Raw genomic sequence first — 17,404 nt, forward strand, 5'->3', positions numbered from 1 at the left:
CCTGTGGGGGCTTTCCAGAAAACCCCAGTGGTCAAATCTGGTGCATCCTCGAAGCTTGGGCCCAGCCCTGAAGGTACCCTGGCAGGGTCAGCCCCAGACTATCCCCTGGGCGTGATCTCACGTTTTGGGAGCCCACCGCAGCCTCCACTCTTGGTGTTCTTGCCTGAGGTGGGCGCTACCTGCTGACTCTTCATCTGCCTGTGGATTAAGTGTGGAGTCCAGGGGGCTGTGGCCCACAAGCCGGCGTGACCTCCAGCCCCTGCAGCTGCTCCTCTTGGCTCCCAGGATGGGAGTTCCTTCTCAGCATCAAGAGGGGTTTTCCCAAGGAGCTGTACTGCGGGCTTCCAGGCCCCGGCATCCCCTCCATGTCCTGGCAATATCTGCCTAAGGGCTGGAGTACGGCACCTGAAATCTTGACAGTCTCACTACTGTGTGTGTGCTCAGTCGTATCTGATTCTTTGAGACCCCGCAGACTGTAGCCCACCTGTAGCCCCACTGTAGCCCACAGACAGGCTCCTCTTGTCTGTGGAATTTTCCAGCCAAGATTATTGGAGTGGGTTGCCATTTTTTACTCCAGGGAATCTTCCCAACCCAGGGATCAAACCCGCATCTCACACATTGGCAAGTGGGTTCTTTACCACTGAGCTACCAGGCTGTTTTAAAAATAGCTTTAAAGAGATATAAATACACATACCAAGCAATTCACCCATTTGTAGTGTGTGGTTCAATGGTTTTTAACATAATACACTATTAATTTTAAAATTGTGTTAAAACATACATAACAGCAATTAATAGTGTATTATGTTAAAAACCATTGAATCGCACACTACAAATGGGTAAATTGCTTGGTATGTGTATTTATATCTCTTTAAAGCTATTTTTAAAAATGGGGCTGGAGGCTGCCGCTCAAGCTGGCTACCCCAAGAGGCCCCCAGAGGCCCAGGAAGTAAGCACACCCTGCTCTACCCCTGTAGGAGGGCCTGGGGGAGTGCCAGAGCCAGCTTCTGGTTAAAAAAGCTGAACAGGGGTTTCTGACCTCTCTCTCTCTGACACATACACACGCGTGCATACGATGGGGGCCCGTCTTCCTCCTGCCTGCTCTGAGCAGAGCCAAGAGCGGGGACTTTTCAGCCCCTTGGGGTATTTTATTAACTCACAGCCGTGTCCCTAGAGCCGCCAGGCTCTTGTGCCAACGACACAGCTCGCCTCCAGTGTGTGTGCTCTCATGCTTTGCAAATTATTTCATCATTGTCGTTATCGCGCGTTCACCTTGCGCTTCCCATGTGCAATGCCAGTGTTTACACACGTGGGGGACCGCGAGAGCCAGAGGAGGACACCGGGAGGGGCCGAGGCTCCTGAGGCCAGGCTGGTAGGCACCTTCTCTGACGCTCTGGCTGTGTGTGGGCACCCCTGTCCCTGAACCCGAGCCGGTGCAGAGCTCGTCCTCTGCTCTGGCCGCGCCCGCAGGACCTGCTTTGTCCAAACCTGACCGTCAAGCGTCTGGTGGTTGGACAGGAGCAGGCGGGGTTTCTACCAAGGCATGTGGATCTACTGAGCCCTCCTGCCCGTGGACTCAGTTTCACCCTGTGAGGAGTCGGAACCGTGCGGCTTCGGGGACAAAACCACAGCTGGGAAGCTTGCAACCGCAGAAGAGTTTTCTCTCGTGGTTTGGGGGCCCGAAGTCTGAAATCAATGTGTTGGCAGGCCTGGGCCCCGCTAACGGCTCCAGGGGGATCCGTCCCACCCTCTAGCCTCTGGGCGTCCATGCCTCCCGGGCGTGGGCTGCGTCCCTCCAGCCTCTGTCCCCATTGTCACGTGGCGCCTGTGTCTCCCCACTTCTCTGATCCTGTAAGGATCGCTGGGTTTGGGGCCCTAATCCGGGATGAGCTCCTCTCAAGAGCCTTGACTTAATTATGTCTGCAAAGGCTCTTTTTCCAAATAAGGCCCCGTCCACAGGTTCTGCAGGAAAGCACCATTCAGTCCACCGCAGGCCACGTGTCCATGTTTTCATGGGAATCGGGGGGTTCAGCAGAGGGCCGCATGATGGGGTGTGGCTCACCTGGCTGTAGCCCCCTCCTCTAGGGGCCGGCAGACAGGCAGGTACAGGGGACACAGGCAGACAGAGGGGACACGGGCCTCGGTGCCGAGGACCATCCGTCCCGGGCTGGGCCAGCAGCTGTCTTTGCCAGGCAGTCTGTGTGCAGTGGGAATACAGTGACCCCGGTGGGGACAAGTAAAAGGTAGTTTGTCTTTCCCAAAATAAAAATGTTCCGAAACGTGATTTTGAAACATGTTCTCTATGTTATGGTGGTGTGGGTCAATACCCCCAAGAAGCTGGACAGAAGTGGGGTTCCACATGGCTGGCTGGGGTGTAGGAGCAGGGATATGCCTCGAGGGTGCAGCCCACGCGGTCAAGGTGTCTGTGGTCCACGGACCCCCCAGCTGCCCCCATGGGGGTTGGACTGGGGGGGTGACTTGGGCCAGGGGCAGGGGCTTACTGCTGCTGCCCCAGCTTGGCAGGGCCACCTGCTGAAAGGTGCTCCGTATTAAGCTTGGGGCCGGGAGCCACCGGGTGAAAAGAATGGGGAGACTGCGGGGCCGCAGGCCTTGCCCACATGGCTGCAGGGCCTCGTGTCCCAGGGCCTGCCCCAGGCAACCGTCCCGGTGCCAGGCCAGCCTCGTACCCAGCCACAGGGCTCTTGCCTTCCAAGCTCTCCTCTTCCTTTTCGTAAACCGGGGACTGTGCTGTCAGTACGGGCACCCCGCTAGGGTCTCCTTACAAGGTGAGAGTCTTCACCCGCGGCGGCTCTGGGCAGGTCAGCTTGGTCTCTGTTGGTCCCAGGTGCTCCCGCAGCCCTGACTCGGTGGGCATGGGGGCGCGGCCTCCCGGCCAGTCGGTGCAGACCCTCCCGCTGCCCTCTGAGCAGCTCCAGACTCTGAGCGCTGGGTGTGGGGAGCCCACGTGGGGCGGGTCCCTGTGCTTCTCAGTCTAGAACCCCAGAGAGGAGTCGACCTTTGTAGGAAATGTGGCTTGAGGCATCCCCACCGGAGCCCTCCGGGCTCTGCGAGGCGAGACCTGCAGCCCCAGGCTGCGCAGGGCTTTATTAGTGGAAGAGAATCACTGTGGGCCAAGAACACATCATTAGCGGCATCATCAACGCCGCGCGCCTTCCCGCCGGGCCGACCCGGCTTGTCAACAGGTGTGATCGCAGCAGCGGCCCTGGGGGCCCAGCGCCCGCGGCAATTGGCGCCTAATGAGGGGCCCGTGTGACCCGCTGTGTAGCCAGGGCCAGGGCTGGAGAGGAGAGGGCTCCGGGAGAGCCCAGCAGCCCTTCGGGGTCCCCGTTGCTGCTGCTGCCCGGGGCCGGGGGGCTGCAGGAAGCAGCAGAAAGAGTTGGTCCCAGAGAGGCCCTCGCGGCGTGCGGTAGTGACACTCCAGAACTCGCACGCACGGGAGGCTGGCCCCGCCCTGGCCCAGGAGGCCGCCTCTCTGGACGGTAGGCCAAGCAGTGCTGGGGCGGGAGGCTGAGGGGGTAGCCCCCCACCGGCTGCGGGGTGCTGGGCACAGGGCCCGCCTCCATCGTGGAGCCTCAGGGCTTGGGGCCTGTGAGGATGGCGGCCAGGCACCTGGTCTGTTTCTCCGAGGGTGAGCACTGGTCATAGCTGGTTTGAGGGGGTCTGACTCTCCAGGGAGTCCGCTAAAGCATTGTCTCGGCCTACCCTGATGGCAGGTTTGCAGCTGGTTGCTGGTGCTGTCGCCCCGGCCACCTTGTCAGAGTGTCAAGGCCGGCCCACACTTTGGTGCCTCTCACCCACACTTTGTATTCAGCCCACAGGTCGTCAGGGGGCACCTGGAGCCTCCGAGGTGGCATGTGCCTGGCAGCAGGGCTGCAAGGCTGCTGGGTGGGGTGGGGATCCCCACCCAGGCCTCACTCCCTCAGGTGCCTACAGCGTGCAGAGCCGCAGGCTCAACCGCAGGTCTTGGGGGCTTGATTTCTGGAGAGGCAGCCCCTGCAAGTGTCGTGGGACTGGTGGCCCCCTCGGTCCCTGTCGTTGGGCCCCAGCCCCCCCGGCACCCTCCTCATCCCCCCTTGCTCCCCTCCCCTTGGCCCTCGCAGCAGGACTCTGGGCGGGGGCGGGGGGCGTCCGTAGCTGCTCCACCAGCCTGGCCCCGAGAACGTGACAGTCAGGGTGGAGCTGGACTGCCCACCCAGACTGCCTGGGGTCCAGGTTCATGAGCAGGGCCCCCTCTGGTGTGCTGGCGGCCAGAGCACCAGGCGAGCCTCGGGGGCATCATCCCTGTGCCCCTCCTGCCAGTCTGACCCCTCCTGCCAGTCTGACCCTCCTGACTTCCGTCTGTCAACCCCCCTGCCTGATTGGTGTGGGACGAGCCCCAGCCTGAGGGCAGAGTGGGAGGGGCTCGGCACGCCACACCTGGGTGCCCAGGACACCAGCCATGCCAAGGCAAGGTGCCAGTCCCAAGGCCCACCCTCAGAGTTCCAGGAAGAGCTGGTCCAAGGCCTGGTCCTCATCCAGCTTCCGGGTGATGATGGCACCTGAGGCCCTGGGGCTGGTGGCCAGCCCCAGCTGGTGGCACTGCCCATCAGCCTGGCCCCACCCTGACACCGTGCCCCTGCCTGACTGCTCAAGTTGCCTTCCCCTCGCCTCTCCCGTTCCTCGCCCTGCCTGCTCCCCCGCCAACCCCAGCCTCAGGTTCCTTCCGAGCAGGTGCTGAACTGGAGACGGGTGGTTCCCCAGGTCCTTTCCCTCCACAGCTGGGAGTTTGCACAGACTCTGGGGTACAGATGTGTGTGCCCCTTTCTGCCCACACTGGGGTTGAGACATCTGCGGGGAGATGGCCCCCAAGCCTGACCTTGGGATAGGCCCTTCGGGGTCCGAGCCTGACCTCTGACTCTAGCCAGGGCTGCTCCCAAACCCTGCCCATCCGCTGCCCCCAGTGAACACACCCCAGGACCCCAGACTGTGGTGGGGTTGGGGTCGGAGAGTTAAGGTGGCCCTGCTCACCCCCAGACAGCTTGCAGGGCAGGAAGTTTCAGCAGATGCTGTGGGCGCTGGCGCTGGAGCCGCTGGAGATCCTGCAGCAGCCCCTCACTTTGGGGTCAGGGCATGTGAACAGGGTGACACCCAGCCTTCTGCCACTCTCCACCCCCCCCCCCAACCCACAGCACCAGGCCGCCCATGCCTGCCCGTGCCTCTATCTGCTGAAGTCATCGCAGGAAGGTCCCCAGGATCTGGACCAGACAGTGCCATCTACAGCCACAGGCAAGCCTGGCCACAGAGCCGGACATCCTGGCGGCACTGCCCCTGCGGGCTGGGCCCAGGCGGCAGCAGAGGCCCAGCGGGAGGTGGCTGGGCAGCACTGGGCAGCTGGGCATGAGATAAGCTGGGCAAGTGGCTGTCTGGTACCCCCGGCCCAAGAGAGCCACTCACGGCACCAGCACACCTGGGAAGAAGGCCAGGCCAGTGCACTCAGGCACACAGCCAGCGGAGCTGACTGAATTGAGGTGAGGAAGGCTTCCTGGAGGAGGTGACCAGGAACAGAGGACCACTGACAGGTTGACCCCTGGCTCCAGGCCAGCAGCAGCCTCCAGTCCCCTTCCCTATTTTGCCCACACTGGGGGACAAACTGTTTGAGAAGCCAGAGCAGGAGCCAGCCTCCTGAGCTTGGGGCACGGCTCCTGCCCTCTGAGGACGTGGATCCTCCCGGGGGAGCTGGCTGGCTGCCCTGGGCCTCGTGGGGATTATCGGATCAGAGCTAAATGGGTCCTGGGGGGAACCAGCAAAGCCGGTGACTGTTTATCCAGATTCTCAGGTGTGGCTGGGGGTGCCCTGATGAGAATGGATATAGCTGTGTGAAAATAAAAGAAAAAAAATTAATGGGCAGAATAAACAGCCCCAAAGTTGCTTTGTTTGTCCAAAGAGAGTGGAAAAGCCAAGGACTGCCTGGGAGCAACAGCTGGCAGGACAAGTGGGGGCCTCACCCAAGGGGGGCTGAGTGCAAAGCCGGCCACGAGCCAGGGAAGCCCCTTGAGGAGCAGGGCCGCGCCTCCTCTCCACGCGTCTCTACATTTCTTCAATGAGCGTCACTTACTTTTGCTTATTACAGAAAAAAAATAACTATCGCTGGTTCTGTCTCAGCACTTGTTATCGTCCACTTTCTAATTCTGTGAACCTCCTGTTTGAATTTGACTTTCTATGGTTCCCGCGAAGGTCGGCTCTGGCTTCGCAAGCCACCAGGCGCTCGGCCTCCCTGTGAGAATTCGTGCTTGTGTCCTGGCCCCTGTTTCTGCTGGTTTCCAGCTTTTCTTGGTGTGCAGTCCCCCACGTGGTCTCCTTCCTGAGCCGAGGCGCTTTGGGTGTTGGACTTGTCTTCTCTCCATCTGACAGCTGCCGTTAGCTGCTGGCTCGTCTCCTGAGTAGAGAGGGGTCCTTGACTCTGATGAAGTCGGGTTGCCCACGCCTTGCAGTGAAGGTCCTGCTGTGGGGCATCTCCCTCAATCACTGCCTTTTTTCTGTCTATATAGCTCCCTCCACCACACACTGTGTTTAGTATCCAGCTTGCATGTGGTGTAAACTAGGGGTCTTGCTTCCCTTCTCTTCATCCAGGGCATCCTGTTTCCCAAACCACCGGTCCCCCAGACCTGCGCCTCTGCTGCTTTGAGGAACCACCTTCCGGGCATGAAGCCCCGCCACTGGTGTGTTTTGCCTGAAGTCTCTAATCTGAACCTTTGTTCCTATCTTAATCACTCCGACTTTGTCTTAATATCTGGGAGCTTGCCTCTTCTTTTTATATCACCATGGATATTTATTCTTTATTTTTTTGAATGAGTTTGTTGAGTTCCTAAAAAAAAGATCCTCCTAGAATTTTCACTAGGGTTGAATTGAATTTATTGACTAATGTCAGGGGCCCTTTATCAGGCTGGGTTCTTCCATATAAAGCTTGGTGTCCTGTCTACCTAGTGAGGTTGATTTCCAGAGACTCTGCATCCCCTGTCCGTGGAAAAAGTCTCTTCCAGGAAACTGGCCCCTGGGCCACAAAGGTTGAGGACCGCTGGCCTGGGGTGTATCGCAGTTGCGGGGTCACCCGGTGGCCCCAGGCTCAAGTCCTGACGACCTGCCAGACTGTCCTTTGCGGCTGCGGCTTGTCTTGATATCCCCACCTGCAACGCCCGACGTGACAGTTCCTCCCTGTCCTTGTCAGCAGCTGTTATGCTCTTGATCTTTTTTTTTTTTTCCTGATTTGCCTCTTTTACTTATTTCCCTTTTTTTGATCTTTCTATTTTGTACTGGGGTGTAGGGGATTAACAATGTTATGATAGCTTCAGGTGAACAGAGAAGGGACTCAGCGTACATACGAATGTTCTCCCCCAACCCCCCTTCCATCCAGGCTGCCACATAGCTCCGAGCAGAGTTCCCTGTGCTATACAATAGGTCCTTGTTGGTTATCCATTTAAAATATTATGCTACTGACCTTTAAATCAATCATATTGTGTAACTTACGCACAATAGAGGCATCCAATAAAAGGGCGCAGTCCAAACAGCTTTGGTGGTTACACACACCCGTGAAACTGCATTCCAGTCGAGACAGAACATTCCCATCCGCCCCAGAAGACCCCTCGCCGCCACTCTTAGAAACAGGAGTCCTGAATTTTAGTGACGCTGCCTGGCGATGGCCTCTGTGCTTCTGTCATGATAGATCAGTTTGCAATTTAACATTTTTGTAGAAATGGAACCACGCGGTATATACTTGGCATAATGATGCTGAAACTCATCCTTTTTCTTCATGTATCAGTAGTTTGTCCCTTGTTATTTCTGACTAGTACGTTATCATAGGAATGATATTGTATTTCATTTCCCTGTTGGTCCATTGATGGAAATTTGTTTTTCCCCCTGACTGGGGCTATTGTAAACAGAGTTGCTACGAATAATCACGTACAAGGCTTTGTGTGCACATCCGGGCATATTTCTCTGGAGCGATTACTTAGGTGTGGAATGGCTACGTTCTGTGGTTAGGAGCATATCCAACTTCTTAAGAAACTGAGAAGTGGAAAGCGGGTGGAAAACAGCGGCGGCGGCTGGATCCCAGGTTTCTGGGCCGAGAGGTGGTCCCAGCTGCAGCTGGGGCGGCCTGTGTGGAGCGGCGCCCCGGTGAGGAGGACCCAGCTCCCACGTGCAAGGTCCTGGCCCACTGTGGTGCCCCGGGGTGGGGGTGAACATGCTGAGTATATTTCTGAAGTCGCCCCACGGAGAGAAGGAGAGACCCGAGTGCGCTGCCTCCCTGCCATCTCCCTTGGGAGGTGGCGACTGCACCCTAGTGCACAGCCCTCGGGGACCTGCCATCACCTGGCTGTGAGGGGGGATCAAGACAGCCCAGACCACCACCCACTGGGGCGATGGCTCCACACACACGGACCAGAACAGCGTGCAGGGCCGCCAGCTCACCTTCCCGTGTCCGGTGATGGCCAGTACACTGATCTTCAGTCCCGTTGCTTACGGCGGGAGATGGCTTAAAGAGACAACTTAGTCAAGGGAATTCCCTGGCGGTCCAGTGGTCAGGACTCTGCGCTTCCATTGCTGGGCACCCAGGTCCAGTCCCTGGTCGGGAAACCCCACAAGCTGTACAGCATGGCCAAGCAAACAAAAACGCCCGGCAGAAATGCCAGCACCACCCTGTGCTCCCACCAGCGGGTGTGAGTCCCACTGCCCCACGCCCGCGACACACTTGTCCTTGTTGGTCCCGTTAAGGGTCCTGGTTCTGGCGGGCGGGTGTGTGTCTTGTGGCGGGGGTGGGGGGTGGTGTGTGATCTGCACCTCCCCAGTGAGTCAGGCATCTTTTCACGTGCCCGTTGGCCATTCCCAAGTCTTCTTTTGCCAACTGTATGTTGGCTGTTGTTCAATTGCTCAGATGTGTCTGCCTCTTTGCGAGGGCATCAACTGTAGCCCTCCAGGCTTCTGTGTCCATGGGATTTCCCAGGCAAGAATACTGGAATGGGTTGCCATTTCTACCTCCAGGGGATCTTCCCAACCCAGGGATCAGACCCATGTCTCCTGCATTGGCAGGTGGGTTCTTTGCCACTGAGCCCCAGGGAAGCCAGTTCAGCCCCTTGGCCTGTCTTTCAAAAATAGCTTTCCTGAGAAAGAATTCTCACACCATCTAACCCACCCATTTAAAGCGTACAATTAGCGTGATTCCTTTAACCTGAATCATCTATCACTGAATGGCTTTGGAATTTAGCTTTTGCTTTGGGCCTGATTGTGTCTCTTAACGAAAGCAACCTAAAGTTAGGAGGGAAAATAGAACTTACATGCAAAGCACGGCCTTCATGTTAACAAGAAAAGTGACGAGTCTCACACACCTCCTGTGCAAAGTTAACGTAAGACGTGAACCGTCAGTTCCCACCTGCGCTGCAGCTGTTGGGTCGTTTGGGCTTAAACTGCAGTTCTTGCAAGTAGGCACAGAGGAAACTCCTCACATCTCCAAATTCATGGAACCCCAAATTCAAGGCCCCCTCCCTGGCCACTTCACCGAATTCAGTTGCGGGGGCCCCACCTAACCCTCCAGTGGAAGCGATTAACCCTGCTAAGTCCATCTAGTGAATTTTTAAATCCCAGAGTTTGTATTTTTCATTTCTAAAATTTCCTACTTGGTTCTTGAAGGACTGTTTTCATTTTTTCCTACCTCTGCATGCATGAGAACCCATTCTTTCCATGACCTCATCGTCTAATAATCCTGACACTGTCTTATCGGCCCCAGCAGATTCCTCTCCCTGAAGGGCGGGTCACAGTCTCCTGGCTCTTCCTGTGCCTGCAGCTTTTGATTCTATCCTGACGGTTGCGACTGGTTTTGTTCTGTAGACACTGCATTCTGTCATATTTCTACAAAGGCTGTTGCTGCCTCTGTTTTGGCGGAGAATGAACTTGGTCAGGCTTGACCTGTGACCCCTGCCATTCAGAAAGCGGGCAGAGTTTTGGCCAGTTGGCCATTTCTGCTGTCTGTCTCACACATACAGTGGTTCGGGGGTCCCTGGGGGGCTGGGTGGGGCTCGTACACAGAATCTGGGGTCCCTTCCTCTGCTGTCTCCTTTTCAGAGGTCTCCAGTTACTCTCTGCTCTCTGGCTCCTTCGACCAGAAAGATGGGGAATTTGGGCTGTTGTCTGAGCACTCCACCCCACAAAGCTGCACCCACAAAGGGAAATCTACGCTTCCTGACACCTTCTAGATTCCCATCCAAAATCTGCCTCCTTCCCTTCAATCCCCAGAGCCCTTGGAATTGTTATTTAAAAAATAAATGTATTGTTTTCTGGCTATGCCATGCAGCATGCAGAATCTTCGTTCCCCAACCGGGGATTGAACCCAGCCCCCCTGCAGTGGAAGGGCCCAGTCTTAACCCACTGAAGTCCTGGGAATTGGTGTTTAAATATTTTGTCCTGAATTTTTTGGTTGTTATCTATGAACATGACTTTTTTTAAAAAAGACATTTCTATCTGTGAGTTAGTTCATGTCCCTGGTGTCTATGGGATTTCCCAGGCAAGAACACTGGAGTGGGTTGCCATTTCTTCCCCTGATGTACCTGGCAGCCGTCCTGAATTCTGTATGAATTGGTATCGGGCTTGACTGCACAGAATAGAAAACCCAGCCCATGGAGAGAGGTCAGAGACGGGGTAGCTGTACATACACAGATCAACAAACAGAAACACTGGCAGGTGTGTGTTGCAGACAGACTTGACTCCAGTATCGAGGGTGCAGGGCAGGGATCGAAGGAGCTGCCAGGGACTCCAGCTCCAGGGGTGAACACGGAGGCTGCAGGGCCAAGTCAGGATCTGCACAAGTGTCCACGAGTGCCCAAGTCAGGATGCAGACACTGGTGTCCAGCAAGCACAAAGACGCACGTTGTCCACCCCTGGGGCCACAGCAGCAGGAAGGTGTCTTCCACCTCCCTTCTGGAAGATGGCCAGTGTATGGGTAGGTGGGGTCCCAAGGCCCCCTCCCTGGCCACTTCACCGCCACACCGCCCCCAGCCTGGAGCTCACTCCCAGGGGTCATGTCCTGGCCAGGCAGCAATCAATCACCCAGAACCTGCTGACTCAGGTCGAGATTCTCATAGCACCAGCTGGGGGTCACTCCCTGGCCTTACCTCTGCAGCACTGAGCCTCAGTTTTGATACCTGAGAAGTGGGAGAATAAGACCTGATGAGGCAAGGCCTTGACTCTCCACACATGCCTGGTGCCTGACGGTCAGCCAACCTGGAGCTCCCACGCCTGCCCACAGAGGAAAAGGCAGAGGCGGCTCCCCTGCCTCCACGCCCTCCCCAGGTCTCCACCCATGCATTCCTGCAGCCTGAGTCCTACCCCTCCCAGCTGCTGGCCAGCCCCACATTTGTTTCCCTTGACAAACCAGGAGTCTGCATCCTAGTTGAGGAAACAGACTCAGAACTGGCTGATCACCCCAGAACATCAGAGTCACCATGGGCAGGGCCCTCCCCGCTGACCCTGGGGAAGTGACCAGGGTCTTCAGCACCCAGCCCAGGCTCCAGGCTCTTGACTGAGCTCGGCCTCATCTACGTGGGGTGGGGTCACGAGGGAGGGCGTGCGGGGGAGGTGATGGCGGGACACTTCTGTTGGCACCTCCAGCGAAACAGCTCTGCTGGGAACAGGGATAGGGCAGAGGCTGGTACTGGGCCCAAGCTGGGAGGCTGGGGGAGACAGAGCAGCCCCCCTCTCCTGCCCCCGCTGGTGCTTCACCCTTGTCGCCACTGCACCTGGGGAGCGGCGGGGACCACCTCACCTGATCTCAGAGGGCTATGCCCACAGGGTCAACTCCATCCTAGCCCCAGCTGCTCCTGACATGCTGTGTGACCCTGGGCAAGCCACAAGGTGTCTCCATGCTTGGGGCGGACGAAATGATCCTGTATCCAAGCCTCTAAATGTGTATTCTATGCCCCTTCCCTCTCTCACTAGAGTGGCCTGGGGCTGGCAGGGAATGTGGTCTGACTTCATTTTCCACCAGCTGAGAGCCAGACCTCGGGGGCCGAGCTTGGGCTGGGGTGGGAGGGTCTGTGGGTGGTGAGACAGGTGGGGAGGGAGAGAGCTTCCACCAGCGTCCTGCAGCTGCGCACCTGCTGGAGGCCATGAGCTCAGGACTCTTGGGCTGGGTGTTGGAGCCAGCCCGACACAGACATGGCCACGGCCACCGCTACCTCGTGCGCCTCTCTGATGAGCTGGTGGTCCACTCAGACCCCAGACCCCACGTGCTGCCAGGCAGGCCCACCCCAGGTCCTGGGCAAGGGCCTGAATCACCTTCTCCAGTGAGTGCAGTGTCGATGCAGGCCCACACCCAGTGGGCACTTGGGGGAGTGTGCAGGTGGCTCGTGAGTGACAGGTAGCCAGGTGGACACCGGTCTTGAAGGACTCAAGGTCCGCGAGGGGACAACCCTGGGTACCAGAAAGGGAAGCGGTCGAGCAGCCTTGTGAAGGGAGACAGCGCAGTGAGCGGCCTGTGTCCTTGTTGCGCTCGTACGCATGGCCTGGGGGGCCTCAAACAGCCGTGACCCCTGTGATCACACTTGGGCCACTCTGGGAGCTCATAGCTGAGGTGCCTCAGTGGCCCCGACCTAACCTGCGTGGTGGTATGGGGTGCAAAGGTTCCAGGTTCCAGGGCCCGCAATGGCTGGCAAAGATTCTGGGGGCACCCCTACCTGGGGTGTGGGGTCCCTCGTTACCTGAGGCTGGGTTAGGGGGCCCAGGGGAGACAGCAGGGGGCCACAGAGCTCCTGCACGGCCTCACCCACCCCCAGGGCAAGGCCCCACTCAACTGCCTATTTTCTGGTCTGGGCGCCTGGGGCCCCCTGGGCTTTTGCTGCTCCCCAGGACACTCCCTACAGGCTGGGCTCATTGCCCTGCTGAAAGGGGGTGCTGAAGCACAGAAGCGTGCCCCCATTTCTGGGCTGGGGTGGGCCCGACACAGGCCTGGGCGGATGTTTGGGGGAAAGGGGTGTTCCATTCCACCTGGCCCTGGTGGCCCCCCTCCAGGCCTCCCTGGGAGATGCGTGTGGACAGCGGTTTGGTCTCCTTCTGACCCCCACCTATTCTGGGACAATATTCTCCAGAGAGCCACTCCCCACCCACCTCCTGCCCACACTGGCCCACAGCCCCCAGCCCCACTCCAGAGAGCACAGGAGGGCCCCCCAGAATGTCCGCCTGCCCTACCCGCGGGGCTGACTGGCGGGAAGGGCTGTCACCTTCGGTTGTGTTTCGGCTGTACCACATGGCACGTGTGACCTCAGTTCCCCGACCAGAGGCTGAAGCTGGGCCACAGCAGTGAGAGCCCGGGGTCCTGACCCCTAGGCCCCAGGGAACTCCCTTTGGCCCTGCCCAGGCCTCTGCTTTGCGGGGGAGCTCAGGAGGGAACCCGGTGGGCCCTGCCAGCCTGGTGCCCCCGCAGAACCTGGGTTTGCACGAAGCCCAGGGGAGATGACCGTGCTGTGGGGTAGGGTCGGGGTCCGCTCAGCTCCCCAGTGTTGAGTGGGAAACCGAGGTCAGCCAGAGCCAGCAGCGGCCCTGCCTCCTCACAGGAGACTTCTGCCCGCCCCCGCCCTGCCCTGCGGGGCGAGAGACCTGCGCCAGCTGGGGCCCTCACGGCTGGGGGCCGGGCTGACTCACCCTGACCCTGCAGGAGGGGCCGGGTTCCCAGATGGGCGGGGCCGGGGCCGGCTGGTGCTGGGGGCCGCCGCACAGACGCCCTGGAGGCTTGTGCAGGTCTGAGCCCTCCAGCCCCGGTGCCCCTTCAGCACTGGCCTGGGGCGGTGCCACGGTGGGGTGACACACTGGTGCGGACACCAGAGCGCCGCAGACCATGGCCTTGCAGACCGCTCCGCCCCACCTGGGATCCCAGAGGACTCTCGCCCACGGCAGCCTCCTGCTCCTGCTTCTCTGCCTTGGTGAGCACTGAGGGTGGGCGGCCGGATGCTGGAGTGCGGAGAGCCTCGGGTGTCCGCAGGGGGCTGGGGCCCCAGGAAAGGCTCTGCCGGCTCTACGGGCGCTCCTGCACTGTGGGCGGGGCCCCCACCCTGATTGGTGCCTCTGGATCTGGAGACCCATTGTCCTGAACGTCAGCAGGTGCGAGTCCCAGGCAGGCGGCTAGCCTCATCTCTGCCCCCAGAGGGGACTGTGTCTGGCAGCCCTGCTGGACCCCTCTGCCCTGCAGGGCTGGAGGCCGAAGCAGGGTAGTGTTGGGGGCACAGGCCAAACTGAGGGCGCCCATAGCACAGGTGTCTGCCTGCCCTGAGCAGAGGGGCCCCAGGAGGAGGATGGGGAGGCCTGTGCTCCTTCGTGGGGTGTCATGGGCCGTGACACCAGGGGCTGGCTGGGAGGGACCACCGTGGCTCCCTTCCTCCCAGGGTGGAGCCCCTGGCCATCCCTCAAGCTTGGTGTCCCTTCCCCTGCAGGTTGGGTTCTACCTTCCAGGGCCCAGGCTGCAGACGTGGGACTGGTAAGGACCCTCTGGGGAGTCAGGGGAAGGTTTTCTGGCCCTGGTTGGGCAGGGTTCCTCGGACCCCAGGACACTCCCCGCTCAGTCCCAGCCCTGCTCTGTTCTCAGGCTCTCCTGACCTCAAGGTTGCAGCGCACATCCCGGGACGTGTCCTGGCAGCAGCCTGAGCTGACCGTCCTCCTCCCGAGGGCCTGGCGGGACGCAGAGAGTGAGCATGCAGCCCAGCCCCATCAGTGTCAGGAGGCGGGGGCTGGGGGCTCGCACCGTGAGGTCTCCTCAACCTGTACCTGCGGCCCTTCCCAGCCACTGAGCTCCTTCAGTCATGCTAACGCGGGAGAGTGAATAGAATCGTGCCATTTTGCTGATGAGTAAATAGAGACCCGGGCTTCCCTGATAGCTCAGTTCCACCTGCAACACAGGAGACCCTGGTTTGATTCCTGGGTCGGGAAGATCCACGGGAGAAGGGATAGGCTACCCACTCCAGGATTCTCGGGCTTCCCTGGTGGCTCAGCTGGTAAAGAATCCGCCCGTGATGTGGAAGACTTGGGTTCCATCCCTGGGTTGGGAAGATTCCCTGGAGAAGGGAAAGGCTACCAACTCCAGTGTTCTGGCCTGGAGAATTCCATGGACTGTATAGTCCACGGGGTTGCAAAGAGTCGCACACATCTAAGCGACTTTCACTTTTCAAACCGAGGCCCAGAGAGTCTTGTGTTGCTCAGGGTCTCAGTGAAGGGAGACCCTGCGGGAGGAGGAGGAGGAGGAGGAAGCTGACGGGAGAAGCCCAGCACCCCCCACCCCCTGGCTGTCCCTGCAGAGAAGGCCTGCCCCCCGGGGCGGGAGGCCCAAGTGGTGGATGAGAACCTCTTCTTCTATGAGGAGTGGGAGCTGGAGGCCTGTATGGATGGGGCCCTGCTGGCCACGCAGATGAGACAAGTGAACCGCATTCCCTTCACCTACCAGCAGCTGCACATTTTCAAGCGCAAACTGGATGAGGTAGTTCAGGGCTCAGCCCGCCTGCCACAGCGCGGCCGTCCCCACTGCCCCAGTCATGGCGGCGGCCCTCACGGTCCCTTCCCCCGGAAGTTCTACCCACAGGGGTACCCCCAGTCCCTGATCGAGCACCTGAGTTACTTCTTCCTTTACGTCACCCCTGAGGACATCCACAAGTGGAATGTGACTTCCCTGGACACCGTGAAATCTCTGCTCAAAGTCAGCCAAGGGCGTGGGGTGGATGCTCAGGTGAGAGCTGTGGGGGTGGGGAGGGGCAGACATAGGGTGTGAGGCTGTGCAGGCCCGGTTGGGGGGACGCAGTGTGAGATGGCACTGCCTGGGGGTGGCACAGGCGTGAGGTGGTCCAGGCCCGGGGCATACACCTCTCCCTGCCCCAAGCCACTGAGTGGCCTCCTCCCACAGGTGGCTGCCCTCATTGCCCGCTATGTAGGGGGAGGAGGTGAGCTGGACAAGGCTGCCCTGGACACCCTGGCCACCTTCCGCCCTGCCTACCTGTGCGTGCTCCGCCCCGAGCAGCTGGGCTCCGTGCAGCTCAGCGTGCTTTGGTGAGTCCTGGGGTCTGTCAGGGGTGGTGGGAGTGCTGTGCTCTGAGCTCACTGCCCGGCCGCATGCTGCCTCCTCAGGATGACCACACCCCAGGACCTGGGCGCATGCAGCTCACTGCAGATGGCTGTCCTCTACCACAAGGCCCGCACAGCCTTCCAGAACGTCAGCGGGTCTGAATACTTCACAAGGATCGAGCCCTTCCTCGGTGAGCCCAGGAAGATACGGGGGGAATGATGCCTGAGGTTCCCCCATCTTCGGGCAGTCCACTGGCAGCATGACCAATGTTCAGAGTCTGTCCCTCCAAGTGTGTGTTGGCTGAGACCCTGTGAGTTCTGGGCACCTCCAACCTCTCTTCCAACCCAGAGGGTCAGGTGGTCAAGCAGGCCGATCAGGGGCCCAGGAATTCCTTAGGAAAAGGGACTCTTGGTAAAAGAAGGGGCTTCTGGTAGCCTGTGGTCAGAGGGTGGGACTGGGGGCTGCTGCACGGTCTCACACCTCGGGGCTTCTCTCCCCGAGGGCAGGTGGGGCCTCCACGGAAGACCTGCGGGCTTTTACTTGGCAGAACATCAGTATAGACGCGGCTGCTTTCAAGAAACTGCCAACAGAGGCAGTGCTGGTACGACGGCGGGGAAAGGCGGGGCCTCCCGTGGGCGGGGCCTCTAGGGGCGGGGTCTTGGGAGGGACGGCCATCAAAGCCCTTTCCAGGGTCTACAGAGGCTAAGGCGGGTCCGTGGGTGGGGTGTTGGGGTGGTTTGGGTGGAGGAGAAGCCCGAAGTCTCTGGGAAAAGGCAGGATGACTCTGACCGCCGCCTGCGGGCTCTGGCAGTCGCTAACCGTGGCCGAGGTGCAGAAACTTCTGGGCCCAAACCTGGTGGGCCTGAAGGCTGAGGCAGGGAACATGCCCCTGCGGGACTGGATCTCCCGGCAGTCGCAGGAGGACCTGGACAGGCTGGGGCTGGGGCTCGTCGGCGGCGTCCCCAACGGCTACCTGGTCTTGGACCTCCACAGCCGAGGTGGGCTGGGGTGGCCGGCTGGGCGGTGTGGGGCAGAGTGAGGGGCAGGGGCTGAGGCGCCTCTTCTCTGTGCAGAGGCCTCCTCCGGAGGCCCCCACTGCCTCGGACGAGGGCCTGGACCTGTGCTCACTGTGACCGCAAGTCTGCTCCTGGTCTCAGTCCTGAGCTGAGCCGGCTACTGTGCCCTGGCGACCGGCGCTGCGTGGAGACCCCGCCGGGCTTGGACCCCCAGGGCTCTGAAGCTCAATAAAAGAACCCCATCCTCCTCTTGTAGAGGTGCCCCGTGGTGTTCTGAGGACTGAAGGGGAGCCCTGACGACTGTGCC

At 59.6% G+C, this 17,404-nt stretch overlaps 1 protein-coding gene across 1 annotated transcript; it reads left to right on the plus strand.

Annotated features, from left to right (window-relative positions):
• The first annotated feature begins 11,831 nt into the window (after window positions 1-11,831).
• On the plus strand, window positions 11,832-17,352 carry MSLN (mesothelin). Its single transcript, XM_069570734.1, has 10 exons — window positions 11,832-13,958; window positions 14,466-14,509; window positions 14,618-14,717; window positions 15,324-15,502; window positions 15,593-15,748; window positions 15,923-16,065; window positions 16,144-16,271; window positions 16,588-16,682; window positions 16,893-17,079; window positions 17,155-17,352. The coding sequence occupies exons 1-10, from the start codon at window positions 13,874-13,876 to the stop codon at window positions 17,247-17,249; spliced, it is 1,212 nt and encodes a 403-aa protein (XP_069426835.1). The 5' UTR covers window positions 11,832-13,873; the 3' UTR covers window positions 17,250-17,352.
• The last annotated feature ends 52 nt before the right edge of the window (window positions 17,353-17,404 follow it).

This window comes from Ovis canadensis, chromosome 24, assembly GCF_042477335.2.
Source record: "Ovis canadensis isolate MfBH-ARS-UI-01 breed Bighorn chromosome 24, ARS-UI_OviCan_v2, whole genome shotgun sequence".
Classification (NCBI taxonomy): Eukaryota; Metazoa; Chordata; class Mammalia; order Artiodactyla; family Bovidae; genus Ovis; species Ovis canadensis.